This window comes from Giraffa tippelskirchi, chromosome X, assembly GCF_054371585.1.
Source record: "Giraffa tippelskirchi isolate mGirTip1 chromosome X, T2T-mGirTip1v1.2.pri, whole genome shotgun sequence".
Taxonomy (NCBI): Eukaryota; Metazoa; Chordata; class Mammalia; order Artiodactyla; family Giraffidae; genus Giraffa; species Giraffa tippelskirchi.
Window position 1 is genome coordinate 40,136,522 of NC_137289.1, and position 20,620 is coordinate 40,157,141.

General features: G+C 37.5%; 1 protein-coding gene across 2 annotated transcripts in view; it reads right to left on the reverse strand.

Moving 5' to 3' along the window:
- LOC145537067 (plastin-3-like) overlaps nucleotides 1-20,620 on the reverse strand; it is a 37,782-nt gene that overhangs the window by 7,299 nt on the left and 9,863 nt on the right. For both annotated transcript variants that reach the window (XM_081567580.1, XM_081567581.1), the window contains 4 exons: nucleotides 13,992-14,073; nucleotides 13,052-13,217; nucleotides 11,002-11,144; nucleotides 3,327-3,422 (listed from right to left, as the gene is read on the reverse strand). In XM_081567580.1, coding sequence (XP_081423706.1) covers nucleotides 3,327-3,422; nucleotides 11,002-11,144; nucleotides 13,052-13,217; nucleotides 13,992-14,073 — 487 coding nt within the window. The remainder of the gene's footprint in view (nucleotides 1-3,326; nucleotides 3,423-11,001; nucleotides 11,145-13,051; nucleotides 13,218-13,991; nucleotides 14,074-20,620) is intronic.

Genomic DNA, 20,620 nt, shown 5'->3' on the forward strand with positions numbered 1-20,620 from the left:
AAAAGTGAAACTTGTTCAGATTTTAAATTTAGGCCCTAAAGAGGGTGTAAGGCTGAAAAAGATGAAGGAATTATGAAGAAATTTTTTACAATAATAATCAAGGATACCAGGCTCCAATAATTTTGAGGTTTAAATTACATATTTCAAATTATCATCTTTCTCTTAAACTAGTTTTTGATTTTACTTTTCCATCCAGGAAGCAAAGTTGTCTATTTCTGTGTAAAATACTTACTTTCAGCTAATTCCTAGGACTCCTAACTTCTTCTCTGTTTTGTCCCCCCCACCCCCTCAACCCCAACTTCTTTCCTTTTGGAAAGATGCATGCTGATTTCTTGACTAACATACAGTTTGGTGAGGAGTATAAGTTACAGATCTGATAATTTCATACCAAATTAAAGATAGTTTCCCAAGTGCTCACCATCCCCACCTCCCAACAATAAAAGTAAAAAAAAACTGGAGCTGCAGGAGGAACAATTGCTTTTGGATTATTCGTTTCCAGTGATCTGCCCCCTCTAGACTTCTCTTGGCAGTTACTATAGATGTGGCCACCCCAGTATGCCCCAGGGTAAATGTATGTCTTCTGGAAAAGAGTGTCAGGTAAGAAGGGATTTTTATAATAAGGGGGAAATAAGAGATAAAGGAAATTTGAGGAATGTTACTTACAAACCAACACAGTTCAGATTCTATAATTTGAGTCTTAACTCTGTCTTTAATGGGTGATGCTATCTTTACTTTTTTCATCTCCAGTGAGGGGCCTCGATCATCTAGGTCTCCAGAAGAATGGGTATTTACTGTGTTACCCTTCACTGTTACCATTGCAGAGCAATCAGTAACCACCAGCAGATGAGCAGTTGACTGGGATTCAGCCTTTGGGATTCTCCATGAGCCTAGTGAGTTCATCTCATAGAGCCTATTCTATTTTCTGTTACTTTAATACTTCTGGTTCATGCTATTTACTATCTTTATTTTTAAATCTCATATTTTTTATCATCTCGGCATTCTTAAACAAAAAGCATTGATGATATTGGAGTAGAAGGAAACGTTGAAATAGCAACAATTTTAAAAAATTAAGATACAGAATAATGAAACAAAAGACAATCAAATAAATATATATATATATGCCAAAAAGAACTTCAGCCCATACCTCACATCATATTCAAAATTAACCTTCAATACACACACACATGTAAATGTATAAACCCAAAACTATAAATAAAAAACTAGATATAAAACCCCAACTATAAACCCTCTAAGAGGAGACATAAGAAATGTTTGTGACCTTGTGTTAGGCTAAAATTTCTTAGATACAACATCAAAAGCATGATTTGTCAAAGAAAAAAAATGACTAAATCTGACTTTGTTCAAATTAAACAATGCCTGTTCTTGGAAAACCACTGGGACTAAGTATCTGCAAATCACATATCCAATCAAGGACTTATATCCAAAATATATAAAACACTCAAAACTTGATAAGAAAACAAACAATGCAATTAAAATGGGTAAAGTGTTTAAACAAAGATGTATAGACAGCAAATAACTACATGAAAAGATGTTCAACATCATTAGCCATTAGGGAAATGCAAATTAAAATCACAATGAGACACCTCTACCACTGCCAAAATTCTTAATGTTTAAACTAACCACATTAAAGTGTCAGTGAGCATGTGGATGAACTGGAACTTTCATGTGCTACTGGTAGCAATGTGCAATGGTACAACCATTTTGGAAAACAACTTGGCGGCTGCTTAGAAAAGTTAAACGCACATATACCATTACCCAGCCATTCTACTCCTAGGTATTTACCAAAGATAAATGAATGCATAAACTCACACAAAGACTTGTATATGAATGTTCAGAGCAGCTGTATTTGTAATAGCCTCAAACTTGAAACAATCCAAATGTTCATTGGGGTGAATGGATAACAAATTATAGCATATCCATTCACTGAAATATTATTCAGCAATAAAAAGGAATGAATTTCTGATTTATGTAACAACACAGATGAATCTCAAAATAATAACGCTGAAAGAAGCTTGATTAAAAAAAGGGCACCTATTATATGATTCCATAAAATTCTCAAAAATTCAAACTACATTGAAAGAAAGCAAATCAGTGGTTGCCTGGGATGGTGGAGTATGGAGGCAGAGAGGAATCACAAAGGATCATGAGGAAACTGGATGTTATGATGGAGATACATATCCCTAAAGAAGGTATAAGACTGACAAAGATAAAGGACACTGAAAAACAAAGGAAAAGCATGATGAAAGGCTCAACAGTAAAATGAATGTGTGGACAGAGCAGTAGGAAATTGCCCTGGCTAGAAGAAATGGAGCAAGATGGTGTAGCAGGGCTTCACGTGCACAGCAGAACATTTCAGATTGAACTCTTAAGTCAACGGGGAATCCTTAAAGGATTCTGAGGAGGACAGAGACAGCGAAGGGAGTGCTTTAAGATCAACCAGGGAGAAGTGACTAGAGAAGAGCTGTATCATAATCAGAATCAGTACACTGGTGTTATCTACCCAGGCATAAGATCACCTGGCTAGCCATCCCAGATAGCTTCCTTCATGCACAGGAGGGCCCCTCATTTGTGCCAAGAGGGACCTGAACTGAAGAATTTCAGATTTAAAAACAGACAGAAATGTAAGTACTACAAGTCAGTGACAAATTCAGTTCTGATAAGGGCTGCATAAAATGTTTAGCAAGTGTAATCCACTCAATCCTGAAGTGGATATGAAATATGCTAGAAATGTGCATTTTTTAAAAATCAGTAGAATCCATTCCATATCTAATGAATACAAAGAACAACAGGATCCTAGAAAGTTGAGACTCAATAGTCTAGGCCAACTTGTTACTTCATGTATGAACAAAGGAACTTGTCCAAGGTCATTGAGCAAATAAGTGATGTAACAAGGGAACATGGTCTGTGACAGTAATTCACCAAATTGGATTTGAGAGATCAGGAGTTTGTAAACACATTCACATTACTCTCAACATAAGAATATGTTTTCATTAAATCTATCATTGTGATTATAATCCAAACACTCAGAAAAGGTTAGCCTCTAGTGCTTATTTCCCCACACTTACTCTGAATATTTTATGCCATCCATAAAAACCAACAACACCATAACTACAGAACTCACCAATAAACTATTAATATAAATCAAAGCTGGTCTTTCTGTCTATAAATTACATCTACAGTAATAAAATTTAAGATAATACTTAAAACTGCCAACATCACAACATGCAATTATAAGCATTCTTGTTATCTATAAGAAATTGACAATTTTGTAAGCTTGTAGAATTCACAAGAACATCTATACTTACATTGAAACCCGACATGTTAATATCTATCCGTGGTTCACCTTCCTTTTGTCCTTTTGGTGCGATTTGATTGAGAAGATGAAAATAGGCTTTGGAATCCTAAAAATGAATTGCAAATGTCAGTGAGATCACATTTACAAAGAATGAATGTATCCTATTGTCCCATGTGTGGAAGGATATTTGCATTGGATTTTGTAAGAATGTGACACAAATCTCTATCTTCTTATTTAACAGTTCCTTTTCCCAGAAAAGTCCACCTATCTGGCCTTATGTCTGCCTTGAATATGGATGAACTGGATTTTGTCATGACTTTACAATTTATTGAAATCATCAATATAATAATGCTAGAAAACATATAACTAGTTCTGTACCTTCACTGAGTTACTGAAGTCAATAAGCTTGACAGATAAAACAAGCACGAGAAACAAGTAGGATAGGAGAAATCCAGGAAGCATAGGGAAAGAGAAAATAAACAGGTTATATCATTACAAAGCATAATATGTATATACCATAACCTATGGAGAAGAGATTAGTTGTGTTAACAATGCATTAAATTATAAATTGAAATGACAAAAATTTTTAAATGATTTCTACTTGAGGTGGTGAAATAACAGTAAACCCTTAATCATCTGAATATATTTAACCAAATGAGCTTCTCTTTGTTTTAAGCCCTTGACCTCTTTCAACACTGGAACACTTTTACTTGGAATACCAATACCTAAAACAAAATGGTATTGCTCATATGGGATGTGGGCTGGGTGAATTCAGGCTGTGTGGATGCTACACAGAACAAAACCTGAAAACCACTATATTAGTGTAAACATTTAATGAGGGTCTCCAACACACATGTCAAGTACAATTCTGCCTCTCTGGAATACCAGAGGACAGGAACTGGAGTGAAGTTTCTTTATCATGTTGAGGCAGGACATACATGGGCCCCAGGCTGAAGTTTCTCCCTGTGGACAGAAACTCCATAATAGTAATAGCAGAAACTCCATAAAAGCTGGATGATGGAGCAGGCTGGGCCCTGTCCAGATAAGAGATAGAAGAGGTAGCATCACGGTGATTTTGGGTAGCCTCAGTCCACAGTGCCTTGAAGCAGGGCTTTGGTTCCCAGCCAGAAATTGAGGTGTTGCCCCCTTCCTTTTGACCTCCATTGAGCCTTCCTGTGCCTGTGTAGTCAGAAAGGTATCCTTGACTTCAAGAATGAGGAATATATGGTCTTTTATTTCTTATCTGGGCAAGGCCCAGCCTCCTCCATCATCCAGTTTTTATGGAGTTTCTTCTATTATAGAATTTCTGTCCACAGGGGAGAAACTCTTCAGTCTGGACCCATGTATCTCCTGTCTCAAGCTCATAGTAAGTGATGTCAACCTACCCATAGGCCTCTTCACTAGAATCCATCTTGGCTAAGAGATACACATGCACACATGGGAGGATCCTGAGATAAACCAAACACGGACTCAGAACCAGACAAAGCAAGATGACTGGCAAAGGGAAACCCAGAAGAAATGCTCCATGAAAGTGACTTCAACCACCACGAGGGTGCAACTGTCTCTCTGAGCCCACCCATGTGAGTCTATTCACATATACGTTTTCCTCCTAATAAACACTTGTTTTACTTGTCTCAGTCTCTATGTGGAAATTCATTTCTACACAGCTGATGGGCCAGGGCCTTGGTCCCACTGGTCCCTCGTGGTCTAGTGGCTAAGATTCAGTTCTCTCACGGCTGTAGCCTGACCTCAATCTCTGGCTGGGAACAGAATCCCTGCCTCAAGCTGCTATAGGCCGAGGCCACCTGAGATCAATGTTACATCTGAAGATCACCTTCCCAGCTTTGGTAGTTTTCTATTACTGGGCCTTGACAGTCCAAACAGATTATAAAGGAATGTTTCTCATGGTAACTCCTATGGATTGTGTACACCCTAATCCCCCAGGGAAGTTGCTGAATATGGAGATGGCCAGATGTAAGCTCTGACCTGCTAAGTACAGAGCTCTGGGAGAGGCCTAGAAAGCTGTATCTTCAATGAGCCAACTATGTACGTTTGATACACTTGTCAGAAATTATTCTAAGAATGGGGAGAATCAGGTGAGAGTGAAAGCCACTGCAGAGAAATTCATGGAACGCAAACCCAGATCTTACATTAGTGGCACAGAGGTTATCTCCTAAGGAGTAGGGCATTACAGTTGTGAAAGTGCTTTCACTTACAACTATCTACTAAGGGTGCAGAAATAATTTGTATGTGCCTTCTCCCTATGCACTTGAGAAAGACAGGTGAAGAGTAAACCCCAAAGAGTCTGTAACTTACTACCCCAAAAAGGGGCTTTAGGTGAAAATTTGAATGTGAACATAAATTGGAACTTCCTTTTCACATTACCCAGAAATCCTCTGCTTTTTAAAACTATTAAAAGCAGAATATTTTTTTAAAAAAATATCAAAGGAGAATTTTTTACAATATTCATTTAAAAATAAGATTCCCTTTCCAAAACAGCAGAATACACTTTTTTCTCAAGTGTACACGGAACACTCTCCAGGACAGATCACATCTTCAATCACAATCATCAGGAAATTTAAGAAAACTGAAATTGTATCAAGCATTTTCTCTGAACCACAATGCTATGAGACTAGATATGAATTACAGGAAAAAAAAAAAAAACACAAACACATGGAAGCTAAACAACCTGCTTCTAAATAACCAACAGGTACTGAAGGCATCAAAAAGGAAATTAAAAATACCTAGAAATAAATGACAATGAAAACATGACAACCCAAAACCTATGGGACGCAGCAAAAGAGGGAAGTTTATAGCAATACGAGCCTACCTCAAGAAATGAGAAAAACATCATAAACAACCAGACTTTATGCCAAAGCAAATAGAAAAAGAAGAACAAAAAAAAAAAAACCCCTGAAGTTAGTAGAAGGACAGAAATCGTAAAGATATAAATGAAAAATACATGAAGGAAACAATAGCAAAGATCAATAAAACTAAAAGCTGGTTCTTTGAGAATATAAAATTGACAACCCACTAGCCAGACTCGTCAAGGAAAAAAGGGAGAAGACTCAAATCAATAAAACTAGAAACAAAAAAGAAGTTACTACAGAACGCAGAAATACAAAGGATCATAAAAGACTACTGTGAGCAACCATATGCCAATAAAATGAACAACCTGGAAATGGATAAGTTCTTAGAAAAGTACAACCTTCCAAAACTGAAACAGGAAGAATTAGAAATCACAAACGGACCAATCACAAGCACCAACATTGAAACTGTGATTTAAAAATCTTTCAGCAAACAAAGGCCCAGGGCCAGATGGCTTCACAGGTGAATTCTACCAAAAGTTTAAAGAAGAGCTAACACCTATCATGCTCAAATTCTTCCAGAAAATTGCAGAGGAAGGAGAACTCCCAAACTCATTCTATGAGGCCACCATCACCTTGAGAGCAAAACCAGACAAAGATACCACCAAAAAAGAAAATTACAGGCTAATATCATTGATGAATATAGATGCAAAAATCCTCAACAAAATTTTAGCAACCAGAATCCAACAGCACATTAATGGATCATACACCATAAGCAAGGGTGATTTATCCCAGGGATGCAAGGATTCTTCAACATATGCAAATCAATCAATGTGATTGACCATATCAATAAACTGAAAGATAAAAGTCATACGATCATATAAATAGATGCAGAGAAAGCTTTTGACAAAATATAATACCCATTCATGATAAAAACACTCCAAAAAGTAGGCACAGAAGGAACCTACCTCAACATAATAAAGGCCATATACGACAAACCCACAGCAAGCATTATTCTCAATAGCGAAAAACTGAAAGCATTTCTTCTAAGATTAGGAACAAGACAATGGTGCCCACTCTTGCCACTATTATTCAATCTAGATTTGGAAGTCCTAGCCATGGCAATCAGAGAAGAAAGAAAAAGAAACAAAAGGAATCCAGATTGGAAAACAAGAAGTAAAACTCTATTTGCAGATGACATGATAACATAGAAAACCATAAAGATTCCACCAGAAAATTACCAGAATTAATCAATGAATATGGTATAGTTGTAGGATATAAAATTAATACAGAGAAATCCCTTGCATTCCTATACACTAACAATGACAAATCAGAAAGGGATGTTAAGGAAACAATTCCATTCACCATTGCAACAAAAAGAATAAAATACCTAGGAATAAACCTACCTAAAGGGACAAAAGACCTGTATGCAGAAAACTGTGAGACACTGATGAAACAAATCAAATATGACACAAACAGATGGAGAAATATACCATGTTCTTGGATTGGGAGAAATATTGTGAAAATGACTATACTACTCAAAGCAATCTACAGATTCAATGTAATCCCTATCAAACTACCAATAATATTTTTCACAGAAATAGAACCAAAATAAGTTGCAACTTTTTTTTTTCAAAATAAGTTACAACTTTAATGGAAACACAAAAGACCCTGAAAAGCCAAAGCAATCTTGACAAAGAAAATCAGAGCTGCAGGAATCAACATTCCTGACTTCAGACTATACTACAGATCTACAGTCATCAAGACAGTATGGTACTGGCACAAAAACAGAAACATAGACCAATGGAACAAGATAGAAAGTCCAGAGATAAGCTTATACACACCTATGGGTACCTTATCTTTGACAAAAGAGGCAACAATATACAACGGAGAAAAGACAGCCTCTTCAATAGGTAGTGCTGGGGAAACAGGACAGCTACAAAAGAATGAAACTAGAACACTTCCTAACACCATACACAAAAATAAACTCAAAATGGATTAAAGACTTAAATATCAGGTCAGAAACTATAAAGCTTAGAAGAAAACATAGGCAGCATGCTCCTTGATATAAATCACAGCAAGATCCTCTGTGACCCACCTCCTAGAGTAATGAAAATAAAAACAAAAAAAAACCTAATAGACCTAATTAAACTTAAAAGCTTTTGCACAGCAAAGGAAACAATAAACACGATTAAAAGATAACCCTCAGAAAGGGAGAAAATAATTGCAAATGAAACAACTGACAAAGGATTAATCTCCAGAATATATAAGTAGCTCATATAGCTCAATATTAGGAAAACAAACAGCGCATTCAAAAAATGGGCAAAAGACCTAAACAGACATTTCTCCAAAGAAGACATACAGATGGCCAAGAAACACATGAAAAGATGCTCAACATCATTAATCCTTAGAGAAATTCAAATCAAAACTACAATGAGCTATCACCTCACACCATTCAGAATAGCCATCATCAAAAATTCTACAAACAATAAATGCTGGAAAGGATGTAAAGAAAAGCAAACCCTCCTATACTGTTGGTGGAATGTAAACTGATACAGCCATTATGGAGAACAGTATGGAGATTCCTTAAAAAACCAGGAATAAATACCATATGACCCAGCAACCTCACTACTGGGCATATACCCTGAAAAGGATCCATGTACCCCAATATTCACGTGTGCTTAGTCACTCAGTCGTGTCTGACTCTTGCGACTGCATAGACGGTATCCTGCCAGGCTCCTCTATCCATGGGATTCTCCAGACAAGAATACTGGAGTGGGTTGCCATTTCCTTCTCCAGGGGATCGTCCCAACCCAGTGACTGAACCTAGGTCTCCTGCATTGCAGTCAGACTCTACCGACTGAGCTACGAGGGAAGCCGAACATTCATAGCAGCAGTATTTACAACAGCCATGACATGGGAGCAACCTACATGTTCATCAACAGATGAATGGATAAAGAAGATGTGGTATATATACACCATGGAATATTACTCAGCCATAAAAAAGAACGAATTTGAGTCAGTTCTAGTGAGATGGATGAACCTAGAGCCTGTTAAAGAGAGTGAAGTCAGTCAGAAAGAGAGAAACAAATATAGTAGATTAATACATATATATGGAATCTAGAAAAATGACACTGATGAACCTATTTACAGGGAAGGAATGGAGACATAGATACAGAGAATGGACTTGTGGACACAGTGGGGGAGGGAAAGAGTGGGACGAATGGAGAGAGTAGCATCTATATATATATATACACACACACACACACACACACACACACACTATGGAGTGTAAGATGGATAGCTGGTGAGAAGTTGCAGTGTAGCACAGGGAGCCCAGTCTGGTGCTCTGTGATGATCTGGAGGGATGAGATGGGGAGAGGGGTAGGAGGCCAGAGAGGGAGGGGAATGTATGGCTGATTTGCGTTGTGGTATGGCAGAAACAAATATAACATTGTAACATTTTTAAAAATATATTTAAATTTAAAAAATAGGGGCAGGGTTGAGGTAAGAAATACAAACATACATAAGAGTATATAACTACCCCCAAGAACTGAATGCCTGAAGGAGGGAGCACATGACAGAAGAGGAGCCAAATAAGAAAGGGAATGGGGAATCCTGAGGCCCTTTCTCTCTAGGCCTTTACTAACACAGATCCACTGAGGCCTGGGAAAGGCAGTTAGGAACAGAAGTCATGACTGCCGATCTTTTCGTACAGCATGTTGAACAGTAGGCAGAATAGAAAATGTTAGCACTGTAATATTTAAACCCCTTTCCACAAAATGAAAGCTAGACTTAGTGCTGGTGCTCTTACTTGGCTCAGTCTCTCTACTGAAATCTACCATCAGGGCCTAGAGGCAACAAGGTTGGGTGATAAACTCATAGGATTTTCCCTCCTTTAAGCTGACCTGAAGTCTCCATGTTATTATGTCCCTGTCAAGTATTTAACTAAACGGTTAAGGCTGTATATTGTCACCCTGCTTATTTAACTTATATGCAGAGGACATCATGAGAAACGATGGGCTGGAGGAAGCACAAGCTGGAATCAAGATTGCTGGGAGAAATATCAATAACTTCAGATATGCAGATGATACCACCCTTATGGCAGAAAGCGAAAAACTAAAGATCCTCTTGATGAAAGTGAAAGAGGAGAGCGAAAAAGTTGGCTTAAAGCCCAACATTCAGAAAACTAAGATCATGGCATCTGGTTCCATCACTTCATGGGAAATAGATGGGGAAACAGTGGAAACAGTGGCTGACTTTATTTTTCTGGGCTCCAAAATCATGGCAGATGGTGATTGCAGCCATGAAATTAAAAGACGCTTACTCCTTGGAAAGAAAGTTATGACCAACCTAGACAGCATATTATAAAGCAGAGACATCGCTTTGTCAACAAAGGTCCGTCTAGTCAAGGCTATGGTTTTTCCAGTGGTCATGTATGGATGTGAGAGTTGGACTATAAAGAAAGCTGAGTGCAGAAGAATTGATGCTTTTAAACTGTGGTGTTGGAGAAGACTCTTGAGAGTCCCTTGACTGCAAGGAGATCCAACCAGTCCATCCTAAAGGAGATCAGTCCTGGGTGTTCATTGGAAGGACTGATGTTGAAGCTGAAACTCCAATACTTTGGCCACCTGATGCAAGGAGTTAACTCATTGGAAAAGACCCTGATGCTGGGAAAGATTGAGGGCAGGAAGAGAAGGGGACGACAGAGGATGAGATGGTTGGATGGCTTCACCGACTGAATGGACATGGGTTTGGGTGGATTCTGGGAGTTGGTGATGGACAGGGAGGCCTGGCGTGCTGCGGCTCATGGGGTCACAAGGAGTCGGACACAACTGAGCAGCTGAACTGAACTGAAGTATTTAACTAAACAGTTACCTTGATGTCAGCACTAAAATTGTTGATTTTCTGCCAGCCTGAGTTTTCCAAATGAAAATTTGCCCATCTAAGCAGAAGCTCTTCTGGAGATAATTTCATAAGCTCCTCCAAAGTCTCACCATCTCGAAGTAAAGCAGCCAAGGCTACAAAGGAAAAAAAGAAAAACCCAACCGATATATTATATGGTAACAGTCATTACATGTTTATTGAGTCTTTTGACACTCTGTTAAGTAAGTAACAGAGGTACAAAAAGTACTGTGACCTAGTTCCTGGTTTTCAGGTACTCACAGTCTAATAATAAAGATAAATGAAAGTATATAATGAGTTATAAGATGATACAGATAGAAACACTTAATTATAAGAATACACAGCATTACATATTTTAACATCTTGATTATTCATCACATTCCAAATACCAAGTAAGTTCTAGCTTTAAGTTGAACATTGTTACATTATGTCATATATTTACATAAACTATTCTTAAATAATATTAAAATCAGAGGCTTGGGGGAGTATGTTTAAAACTTTGGAGCCTTTTGATTTAAAGAGTATTCAAACCCTATGGTATTTATATTTAAGCATAACTAACTCTTGAAATGTTACACCTGGTTTTTTAAATTAATTTAATTGGAGGCTAATTACTTTACAATATTGTAGTGGCTTTTGCCATACCTGTTTTTAAAGAAAAAGAATTCAACTTTACATTGTCTATAGCACCTAATATGTAAAGGTTCCTCAACACTTTTTTGTTATTGAATTAAATGTGCAGAAGAAGCCAAGGGTTTTTGGTTAAATATCCCCAGAGATAAGAGGTAGAAGCTTGGGCATCTGCACAGAGAATTGTCTAAATTTAGGTACTGTTTTTATGGAGAAGTTGTATAGTCCTTATGCAATAATTCCCTCCCATAGGATAAAAGGAGATTTACACTGAACAAGAAGACTAAAACTGCCTGACTTCCAAAGAGGTCTAAGTAATATCTCTAATGGGCAAACTTCATCTTTCATAGACTCCACTTCACACCATGTCACTCTGGCACTGAGGGATTTAAGTAAAGGCAGAGGCAACATTGTCACTTGTACAGAAACCTCCTCATGCTCTCCATCTCCAAGTCAAAAGGCTGGAAAGGATTAAACAGCCTGACCTCCCTGCACCTGAGACCTTGTCAGAGATAAATCATTTGACTTATTACACGAGCCAATGTAGTTTAATTTTGTTGTCTTCCTTTCCTTGTTCAATGGACTTTAACTCTAACAAGATAAACACTGCTCTGAAGAGGCTAGCAACTAGAAAAATTTTATTTGTTTAAATACAGCCCACTTTGAGTGGACTGAAAATTTTAAGTATCATAAAGTCTTGGATAAATGTGCAGAATAGGACTGTTGACAGGTATTGTGAGACCCTGAAATACTGAGAACTCCCAATATATATTCTTCCCCCAAAGTAACTGAAGATTGATATGGTGATTTCCGGAAAAAAACGTGAATATTTGGAGTGATGCTTAATATTTTAAACTTCAAAAGGAGAGGACAGTGTAGCACTTCCTAGGACCTTAGGACAATTGTATCACATATGCTTATACATTCTACAAGTCTATGATGTGATATCAAACCCTATGCTATAAAAACGGTGCTTCTGCTAATTCAGGAAATATGAGACCATCAAGGGCAGGTTAGAATATTTTTGAAGAGTCTTAAATCTATAATAGAATAGAAAAGGTATTAAAATTAATAGGAGATGGTGTGCCTGAGGGTGGTAATGGGGTGGGGACTATGTGAGTAGAGCAGAAAAGAACTTTGCACAAATTCCTTAAACTCTCTGGGTTTTCGTGTCTTTATTGTGAAATGAATTCTAAAGAGCCAGACAAATGTTAATTACTACTAAAGAAGAAAGTTATAATTAGGCTGTTTTCCTGAATAACACTATAACATTACCTTCTGTTAATTCTAATTATCATCTAATCACCTCAATTAGGTGAAAGCGTGACAGTCTGCATGACTAGAAAAAAATAACCAATAAACAATTTTCAAGATCATGACTGTGTTTCATTACCTTCATTCCTGCTTAATTCAATGTCAGCAAACAAACCGATCTTAATGATCTGCCACAGCAGTCCCAAAACCAGGTGAGGCTTCCCAGCCCTCAAATCCTCTGCACCAATGTTCACAACATGACATCCAATGGCAGAAGCTGAATTCAGTGCCAAGTTCAAGTTTTCCTGCAAGACAGCCAATTTATAACACTTGCTTCTTGACCTTTCTGTTTTTTTACAGTCTTTTTCTCCCTTCACTGAAATAACACTCAGTAATGACATTATGTATTAAGTTTACCCATACATGATCCACAGAAAGTAATATCCAAGCTTTGGTGTTAAAAGCATAGCTAAAACAAATCTATCCTCATTTTTATAGTCTTTTCCAGATTTCCAAGGCAAGTTAACAGCATTTTTAGTTAGCCTCGATTGAAAGATACCGACCCTAAAGGAAAAGGCTGAGTTACTAGAGTAAGTATATCCATGTGGGTTATGTGTTGAATTTTTTAAAATGCCTAAATGAGAGGTCTACTGAATACACATGAGAGTTCTAGAAGTTCTGAATCTCCTCATCCCAAGAGATGGCCTTGCATGAGGAAATACTGCTATATAACGCCCTAATACGAGATGGAAAATAAAAGCCTTCTATTCTTCAAGCATGCTAATTAACTAAGAGCTTAAACATGCTTGCTTATTTCTGTATGTTTGAACGCAAAATGTAATGAAAAGAATATAGGGCTTTGCAGTTACACCTGGATTTGAACTTTAGTTCCAGCACTATTAACCTTGGTACAGCTCTGAAATCTTTCTGCATCTCAGCTTCTATGAAATCTGGAAAATAATCCTCAACTCAGAGCTGTTGTAAGAATTAAATGAGACAATGCAAAATGCAGAGCCTTCAGTCTGTAAAACAGGTCCTCAAATAATAGTTTCATGGAAGGAGAGGAGAAGAGTGCATACCTGAATGATGAATGGTGTGAGTTTCTTCTTGTTGATTGCTCTCTCATCAATTGTATCAGGAACTGAAAGGTTGATCATTTTACTGAAACAGAAATTTTAAAATAAGTTGACTTATTTTTTAAATAATCCATAAATATTCACAAATATTTTAAGGCTTATTATAATATCTATCTCATGTAATCTGAAAAAAAAGCAATGTATGACTTTAGTCAGGTTGATCAAAAAACCATACATATAAAAATGCAAATAAAGGAAAGACCAAAGTGCTTATAGTAGTTGAATATTTCTGAGTTGGGGATTGGGGCATATTTTCTTATTTAATGTTTTGTACTTCTCACATTCTTTTAGAAGAATGAATTACTTGGATATTAAAAACTTTGTTGAGTAAGTGTTAAAAACAGATAATATCCCACATTGGAACTGAATCTCTCTGTTAGATCATATAATGTATAATTAAAATGATTTCATCTACAAAGACTGAAAATTAGTTGAGCATGAGATTCTTTCATTCACCAAATATTTATTGAGTACCTAGATGATGCACCTGGAGAAGGCAATGGCACCCCACTCCAGTACTCTTGCCTGGAAAATCCCATGGATGGAGGAGCCTGGCGGGCTGCAGTCCATGGGGTCACTGAGTCGGACACGACTGAGTGACTCCACTTTCACTTTTCACTTTCATGCCCTGGAGAAGGAAATGGCAACCCACTCCAGTACTCTTGCCTGGAGAATCCCAGGGACAGGGGAGCCTGGTGGGCTGCCGTCTATGAGGTCGCACAGAGTCGGACACGACTGACGCGACTTAGCAGTAGCAGTAGCAGATGATGCACCAGGTACCATATTTGGTGCTGAAAATACAGTGATAATATCGATAGAAAGAAAAGTTGTATTAATTAGGGCAGGATCTGACTTAGAACAACCTCATTTGGTAAAATTTGGAGTTAGACTCTAACATTTTAGATGTTTATACTACTGTCCTAAAACAAGTTATTTTGCATAGAGAAAACCGTGCTTATTTCCATGCAAAATTTAAATATTAAACAAATAGTATCATATGAGTCTCTCTATTAAAATATATGGGAAATTATTTCTTTACAGCCTATAAGTGGCAAGTAAAAGGGTATCTCACATTTTTAGAAATCATCTTTTTAAATAACCAAAATGACCGTATTGGAAAAAAACAAATTTTATATATTGTACACTGTCATCAGAAATATACCCACTGTACTGTTCTAAGTGTTCCAATATGTACTTACTCAATGCTCACAACAAATTTCTGAGCAAGCACAATAATATGGGGATCATAATGGATGGATCCTGAAATGCAAAGCAGTCAAGTACCTTTTTTTTTTAATACTTCTTCCCTACTATGGAAAAGGTCAGTTTTCATTTCAATCCCAAAGAAAGGCAATGCCAAAGAATGCTCCAACTACCGCACAATTGCACTCATCTCACACACCAGTAAAGTAATGCTCAAAATTCTCCAAGCCAGGCTTCAGCAATACGTGAACCGTGAACTTCCAGATATTTGAGCTGGTTTTCGAAAAGGCAGAGGAACCAGAGATCAAATTGCCAACATCCGCCGGATCATCGAAAAAGCAAGAGAGTTCCAGAAGAGCATCTATTTCTGCTTTATTGAGTATGCCAAAGCCTTTGACTGTGTGCATCTCAAGAAACTGTGTAAAATTCTGAAAGAGAAGGGAACCCCAGCCCACCTGATCTGCCTCTTGAGAAATCGGTATGCAGATCAGGGAGCAACAGTTAGAACCGGACATGGAACAACAGACTGGTTCCAAATAGGAAAAGGAGTATATCAAGGCTGTATATTGTCACCCTGCTTATTTAACTTATATGCAGAGTACATCATGAGAAACGCTGGGCTGGATGAAGCACATGCTGGAATCAAGATTACCTGGAGAAATATCAATAACCTCAGATATAAAGATGACACCACCCTTATGGCACAAAGTGAAGAAGAACTAAAGAGCCTCTTAATGAAAGTGAAAGAGGAGAGTGAAAAAGTTTGCTTAAACATTCAGAGAACTCATGCCGTCTGGTACCATCACTTCATGGCAAATAGATGGGGAAAGAGTGGAAACAGTGGCAGACTTTATATTTTTGGGCTCCAAAATCACTGCAGATTGTGACTTCAGCCAGGAAATTAAAAGATGCTTACTCCTTGGAAGAAAAGCTATGACCAACCTAGACAGCATATTAAAAAGCAGAGACATTACTTTGCCAACAAAGGTCCATCTAGTCAAGGCTTTGGTTTCTCCAGGAGTCATGTATGGATGTGAGAGTTGGACTATAACGAAAGCTGAGCGTGGAAGAATTGATGCTTTTGAACTGTGGTGTTGGGGAAGACTCTTGAGAGACCCTTGGACAGCAAGAAGATCCAACCAGTCCATCCTAAAGGAGATCAGCCCTGGGTGTTCATTGGAAGGAGTGATGTTGAAGCTGGAACTCCAGTACTTTGGCCACCTGATGCGAAGATCTGACTCATTTGAAAAGACCCTGATGCTGGGAAAGATTGAAGGTGGGAGGAGAAGGGGACGGCAGAGGATGAGATGGTTGGATGGTATCACCAACTCAATGGACATGAGTTTGGGGAAACTCCGGGAGTTGGTGATGGACAGGGAGGCCTGGCGTGCTGCCGTCCAAGGGGTCGCAAAGAGTCGGACACGACTGACATTGACTGACTGAATAAACTGAACTGAACTGATGTACCCATGGGTTAGTTAGACAAACAACATCAGAACATTGCAGTTTAAGGAAGAGAGCATTTTCTTGCAGGGCCATGCAAGGAGATGGGTGGCTTATGCCTTTAACAATCCTGAACTTTCCAAACACTTTCAAGAATGCCCACTTATACAAAACTTGAGGGAGGAATGTGATTAGCTCTGACAACCTTCTTGCTGTCAGATATTCTATTCTTGAAGAAAAGTCATAGTGAGGTAACTGTGTTCCTGTAAACCTCTAGCAAAACAAATATTAGTCTCAATGCTGAAAGGTAAGATTCCAAGCTTGACTTTCACACTCCAAGGTCCTGTTTAGGAGGAGGGGCTTCCTGGGCAAGCTGATTATCCTGCCTGAGAGCATTCATCCAGCACCCAGTCTTGGTCCTCCCACCAGTGGCCAGTCACAGCTGAAGATGCAGCTCTCAGTCTCTGGGCCCTCCTCTTACCAAGGTCCCCATACCCTGCCCAGCCACCTTAAAGGAGGGAGCCAGGTGCCCAGCCCACAGTTGCCCTCAGTCTTCTCAGTCTACCCTAACTTTGGGGGGGAAGCTGGGTCTTGTAGACTCTGACCCAATCAGATTATTGCAAGCGTTGAGTCATGGAGGTGGGGATGGCAGAGGTAGGTTGCCTAGTGCTCTGAACCCTGGGCCAGGCCAGTGAGTGTCTCTAGCAAGGTCTCTGGACCTCTGCAAGACTCGGCCTTTGGCCTGTCCCCAGGCTCCACCCCTTGCTACCCAGACCAAGGCCAGAGGACCTGGAGGGCCATGGACGAAGGCTGAAATATACCTTTTACTACACTCTGCTGAGAGGCTGACTATTGGTGGACCTGGTCTTCTAACCTCTATGGTCTTTAGCTAAGGACGGCAGCTCCATGCCCATCTTGCCCCTATTACAGTATCTTCCTTGGTGAGATTATACAAACTTTGACTGAAAGTGGGTAACTTAGACCATCATGGTCTATTTCCACTAGCCCAAGATAATCACATTCTACTCTGTTTCTATAACTCAGGTAAATTAACTAACAATATCATGTGATGATATAGTTTTTATCTTCCTCTAACTGAAATATTATACTTAAAAAGCATAATGTCCCCTCAGACATATATATTGCAAATGGGGGAACCATTTATTCATTCACTGCTGGAGCTATAGTTGAATTGTTATATTTTGAAAACAATTTTTATTGGAATGGAGTTGCTTTACCATCTTATATTAGTTTCCGTTGTACATCTAAGTCAATCTATTATAGGCATACATAGATCCCTTCATTTTTGGATTGTCTTCCCATTTAGGTCACCACAGAGCACTGAGTAGAGTTCCTTCCACTTTTTTCGTTTTTGAATTCAAATTAAGTTATTTGTATTAACTGGAGGATAATTACTGTACAATATTGTGATGCTTTTTGCCATATATCAACATTAATGAGCCATAGGTATACATGTGTCCCACACATCCTTAAGCCCCACTCACCTCCCTCCCCACCCTATTCCTATGGGTTGTTCCAGAGCACTGGTTTTGAATGCCCTGCTTTATGCATATATAAACCTGAATGATGATTTTCCTGAATGATGAAATATGCAATTTTCTCTATATCACATATGAGTTATGGGTGTAGTTTTTTCTACATTAAATTTGATATCTGTATTTATGTTTGGAAATCTAGCTGTATATTTTTGGTCATGATAGATGGACTATTGTATGTTTCACATCTGGATATCTCTGCACTCTTTTCCCTACATAAACATGGAATGCTGTATTCTTCACATAGGAAAATTTGAGCACATGTTTTCCTGAATAAAGTATGGAATATTTTGCAGTTTTCTAATGAAAATCTCACTTAAGATTTTCGGACATGAAGTATATAATTCTCCATAGTCCAAATATGAAACACCGAGGCAAATTTTCATTACTGAACTAGGAAATTTGTACATCTCATAAATGATCATCTAGGTAAAGATTTTCCTACATGAAAGTTGGTATATTTCATATTTCACATAAAGAAATATGGACACAGATCTCCTTGTTTGGGGATACTCTGTATTTCACATATGAAAACATGGGTGCTGATGTTTCTACACTAAATATGTAACTCTCTATATTTCCCATTTGAAAATCTAGACACAGGTTTTCCTGCATGAAACATGCAATATGCTATATGAAAATCTGGAAAAAGGTTTTCCTGCTTAAATACTGAATGTTTTATTTTACACTTATTAAAATCTGTGTGCACATTCTGCACATGACATATGGAATTCTCTTGTGTTTCTCTTTGGAAAATATAGACATTCAGGAACCTACATTAAATATTAAATTCTCCTTAGAACTCATATTAAAATATTGGCACAGGTGTTGTGGGCCTAGGTTTTCAACTGTGAAATTATATAATTCTGTATGATTCACGTGTGGAAATCTGAGTGCAGATTTTCCTAAATGAAGTATGAAATCATGTATATCTTACAGATGATAAGTTAAGTGTAGATTTTCTGCTATATTGCTATATGGGATTCTGCATATTTCATATAAGAAAACCTTAATTATGATTTTTTGACATAGAATATGTAATTCTAATTTCACATATAGATATCTGGGAACAGATTTTCCTACTTGAACTATGACATCTCTATATTTCACATATAGAAATCAGTGTACAGATATTCACGCATCACATATGAAATTTTCCACGTTTCGTATGTGGGACTCTCAGGCCAGATATTTTAGAAAATATATGGAACTCTCTATATTTCCCAAGTAAAAACAAGATGAGGAAGTTTTGAGATGAAATATGGACGTTTGTTCATTTCTCATATGAAAACCAGGGTACAGATTTTCTTACATGACATATGAAACGTGTATATTTTAGATACGAAAATTTGAGTTCATATTTTTTACATGAATTATGGAATTTTCTATGTTTCAAATATGGAAAACTTACCTTAGATATGCTTCTATGAAATATAGAATCCCTATATTTCCTATATGACATGTGGACCCTGATTTTGCTCCATAATATGTGCAATTCGCTACATGTCATATATGAATATCTTGGTTTAGATTCTCCCACATGAAATATGGAATTCTCTGTATGTCCCTTGCAAAACATGAGGGCAGGTTAACTTGACGAACAATGGAATTCTTTATATTTCACATTTGAAAATCTAGGTGCAGATTTTCTACATGAAATATGAAATTCTGTACATTTCTTGTATTAAAGTATTAGTGCAGATTTTCCCACTTCAAATATGGAATTCTCTATATTTCATATAGGAAAGCCTGAAAGATGACTTTCCTACAGGAAATATGTAACTTTCTATATTTCATACACGAAAATATGGGTACAGAATTTTCTCCAGGAAGTATGAAATCTGTATTTCATGTCTGAAAATCTAGCTGTATATGTTTGGTCATGATATATGAAATATTGCTTGCTTCACATATGGATATATGTGCACGTATTTTCCTGCATGCATAGGGAATTCTGTATTATTCACATAGGAAAATTTGAGTATCCATTTTCCTGCTGAATCATGGAATTCTACTTTCATAAATGAATTTCTCAATTAAATTTTCTGACAAGAGATGTACAATTCTCTATCATTCAAATATGAAATTCCAGTAGCAAATATTCATTCCAGAAATACGAAATGTGTACATTTCACAAATGAAAATCTAGATAGAGCTTGTCTTACATGAGGTGTGGTACTCTTTACATTCCATATAAAAGATCTGAGCACAGATTTCCTTGATTGAAATATAGACTAATCTATATTTCACATATGAAAATATTGGCGTTGTGTGTTCTACAATATATGTATTTCTCTACATTTCACAAATGAAATGTTCAATTCTTCGTATCGCATTTATAAATATTGGCTGCACATTTTCCTACATGGT